At 29.9% G+C, this 3,505-nt stretch overlaps 1 protein-coding gene across 1 annotated transcript; it reads right to left on the bottom strand.

Moving 5' to 3' along the window:
- Positions 1 to 342: 342 nt before the first annotated feature.
- Positions 343 to 2,130, bottom strand: LOC145563803 (NAD(P)H-quinone oxidoreductase subunit L, chloroplastic-like). The gene is made up of 5 exons (XM_081624224.1): positions 1,919 to 2,130; positions 1,734 to 1,823; positions 1,534 to 1,644; positions 781 to 875; positions 343 to 624 (listed from the first exon to the last, which is right to left on the bottom strand). Exons 1-5 carry the CDS (start codon positions 2,054 to 2,056, stop codon positions 477 to 479), a joined length of 582 nt encoding a protein of 193 aa, XP_081480350.1. The 5' UTR covers positions 2,057 to 2,130; the 3' UTR covers positions 343 to 476.
- Between the last annotated feature and the right edge of the window lie 1,375 nt (positions 2,131 to 3,505).

A 3,505-nucleotide genomic window follows, 5' to 3' on the forward strand; every position in this document is an offset into this window, starting at 1 on the left:
TAGTTATAAATTAAACTTGGTAGTCCTAATTAACCCTTATCACAATTTATCTGAACTTATCTTATCTGAACTTATCTAAACTTATTAACCTTAATCTGAAGGTATCTGAACTTATTAACCCTGAAATAAGTGGAAATAAGGTGAACAGAACAAGGCCTTAGACTACTTTTTTTAAAAAAAAAATTAAGATAAATTCTCTTTATTTCTTGCGCCAATCAGTGAATTAAAAAATGATGCATCTAAACTAAAAACCAGAGGAAGCATTACTTGTATAGCCTCTCCAGTCTTCACTTCACAACGAAGATTTAATCTAATATGATTGATAATCAAATAAGGAGTAACTTTTGTAAATAGGATATATGTATAATCACATTGTAATCCTTTAAAAGAGTGAGAAGTTACAAATATCAATTTATCAATACATATACTATACAATTGATACTATACAATTGATAATGACAATTAGAGACAATTCTTTATTCGTAATCTTCAATGGTAGCCCATGGATATTTGAGAAACCCACCCTTAACCTCTGACGGGTTTTCAGGTTTAGACCATGGATACTTCAACGTTGTGTCTCTTGGTAATTTCCTAAAGTTAAGAAATGGTGCCCATACCAAAATCCTGCATCACATTTGTTCCATATTTAAATGAAAATAATTTTAATTGTTTAATACTACTCGATTTAATTGTCGTATACTAGTTTAAATTACACTATTAACGTGTACTAAATTAGAAGAAGGAAGAAACAATTGACGTAAGGAGCATAAAGGTACTCACCCAGGGAAGAACAAGAAGACGAACATAAATTGGAAGTACATTTCAAGTAGATTTCTTCTGTACCATCTTATTCTTAACCAGTTCATGATTATCGGCTGTCATGAAATATAAAATCAAGCATGTCAAATATAAACTACTACGGAGTATATGACCAGTATTGAATAACCTGAAAAATCACCATTTTTTTTTTTTTGCTTTGATTCGATAATGAACTGAAAAAATGCTCAACTTCTTCGGATTATTACTCCATATGCTACTATGGTATGTTGAATTATTTTTTCGTAATGTTCTCTATATTATCATAATTGTTATGATTAATATGAAGTATATATTATTATACTCTACTAAGGTACTATGTACTAAGATTGAGTGATGCATAGAGTATGAGAATCATCCAACCACATTAACAAATCATTTTAAATAGTCTAGAATGTTTGAATTCCATATTTTTATTGTTACATTTTCTAAATAGTCTGGTTTATTATTATTATACACTACTATAGTACGTACTATGGTATGGATTACCTAGTTTGAATGATCTATAGATTATGAGATTTGCCTAACTATGATTAAACATCACAATTCAAAAGAAAACAGAACATAATACTACGAGTTTTGTCAATCTTTGCAAATATTTGAAACGGGGTAGTAAATAAGATCATGTAAACGGACATACTAATTACGAGTTTTGTAAAAGATCAATTTATAAATGTTGAACAAAGGATTAGAAAAGGGTGGATGATTTTTGCTTACTGGCATAATAAGAAAGTACCAAAAAGCCACAACTCCAGCCTTGATCAAAACCCAAACCAAATCTTCATGATAATTTACTCCTGTAACTGCAAATGCTGGTTCTGAAGCAACCTGTTGATACATTTTATTGGATCTTCTTAACCACTAAAATAAATACGATTTGAATAATATATCAATTGAATTAAGGATGAAGATCATACAGTTGTGGTGGCCAAAAGTCCCAACTGAAACACACAATTGGATTTAATCCCATCACAAGGCTTCAATGAAATCTTGCTTCCATTACTAATCTATTTGAAGCAAAAAAAAAACAGATTAAAATCATACCAAAAAAAAAGTAGTGGCATTTTTTTCTTCTTTGGGTGGGAAAATGTAGGAGACATACCGGTGATGGTTGTTGGTTGGAGTTCGAAGCGCTAAGCAGTTTGTGTTTGAGCGCACAAGTGATGGAGAAAGCGGGTCGGCATTTCGGAACAGAGAGTATAGGCAGAGCCTTGAGAGGGTGGAAGATTGTACAATTCATGGTTTTGCTGCCTTATCTCTTCTAATCACAACCAAATGTTTCCATGGTAAGCTTGCCATGCATCTGAGGACGATATTGGTTTGTCCCTTTTGAGACGGGTTGTCCGCCACATGTATTCGGAAGGAAATGGTGAAACATTATTTTTTAGTTCACACATTTTAAGTTTTGTCATATACTCTACGTTGAAATCTCAAGGGTTCAACATTATGATTTTCTGTTTTTTAAAATTATATGATATATTGTAAGTCATAAAATAAATTAAAAATTATTTACAAAAAAAAGAAAAAAAAGAAAAATTATAAATTAGTCAAAATTATTAAAATTATGATAATTATAAAACTGACAACAGAAAAATAAAATAACTTTTTCTTATTTTTTGTTTTTTTTTGTTTTTTTTTTTTCAAACAGAAAACTGAAAACAAAAAATGATGTTAAACAATCCCAAGTTTTTGTGATTTTATTTCTTGATAAGAAAAACATAACCATGTCAAATCTTCGTCTGAATCTATGTATTCAAAATACCAACCTTTCACTTTGTATGATTTTACTCATTCCCTCTGTTCTTTAATGTTTGTCACATTTGCTTTTTGTATAGTTTTTAATGCAATATTTTATTTAAAATATATAATATGACGTATTACAAAAATTATAAAAATTTCATGTTTGACAACTAAATTTCGAGCCGAGCATAACAAGATCATAAATCATGATATTTTGAAAAATAAAAAGTCATTATAATGTAAGATTTTATTTGCATTAGAATCTCTAAAGTAAGATTCCAATAGGGACATCATACCTTTCATCGTCAATTAAATTATTCGTCTTGAATAGAATCTTGAATGAACCTTTAAAAACGTCTTAGGATTGATTGAAATGCTTGAATTTTGAAGGGTGTATTATGGTGCATTAGGAGCTAAGGTTTTACCGTTTTAGGCTCATAATTTGAGTGTATTCCGTTTGAAGTTGATTGGTGAAATTTGTCGCTGTGATAGATTCCAGAGTAGTGGTCAGAATATATACAAAAATTTAAATAAATCGGATGTACAACAAATATTATACATTTGGCCGTTATAAAGTTACCTCTAAAATAAGCAAAAATTACCTTAATATGAATAAAAATTATCCTGACATAATTAAAAATTACGAATTATTTATGGTTTATTGGTAAAAATTACCCAGAAAATTGTAAAAGTGACCCTAAATTTGATAAAAAGTAACCGTCGATGTACTGTAACTTATTGTACACCGGATGTATACAAAAGTTATTCTAGAATATAATCTAGTGTAGTGAGCTAGCTTCCAAAGCCGTCTCAGAGAGGTTTTACTAGGTTTTTGAGTGGTCTTTAATTAGGTTATTTGGATGGGTTTTTGAGTCATACATGTTAGCCTATTAGGTTTATCGTCTAAGGCTCAAGTTGGGTTTGGATTGAGTTTAAATTCAATGGAGGC

Source organism: Chenopodium album, chromosome 10 (genome assembly GCF_948465745.1).
Source record: "Chenopodium album chromosome 10, dcCheAlbu1.1, whole genome shotgun sequence".
NCBI lineage: Eukaryota > Viridiplantae > Streptophyta > Magnoliopsida > Caryophyllales > Amaranthaceae > Chenopodium > Chenopodium album.

What these genes read in the sequence shown, in the direction of transcription:
- LOC145563803 (XM_081624224.1), bottom strand. Translation starts at nt 2,056, where the DNA reads ATGAATTGTACAATCTTCCACCCTCTCAAGGCTCTGCCTATACTCTCT. An exon ending in GACTTTTGGCCACCACAACT is followed by an intron (nt 1,645 to 1,733) that starts GTATGATCTTCA and finishes ATGTATCAACAG; the next exon opens with GTTGCTTCAGAACCAGCATT. An exon ending in GGTACTTTCTTATTATGCCA is followed by an intron (nt 876 to 1,533) that starts GTAAGCAAAAAT and finishes ATTTCATGACAG; the next exon opens with CCGATAATCATGAACTGGTT.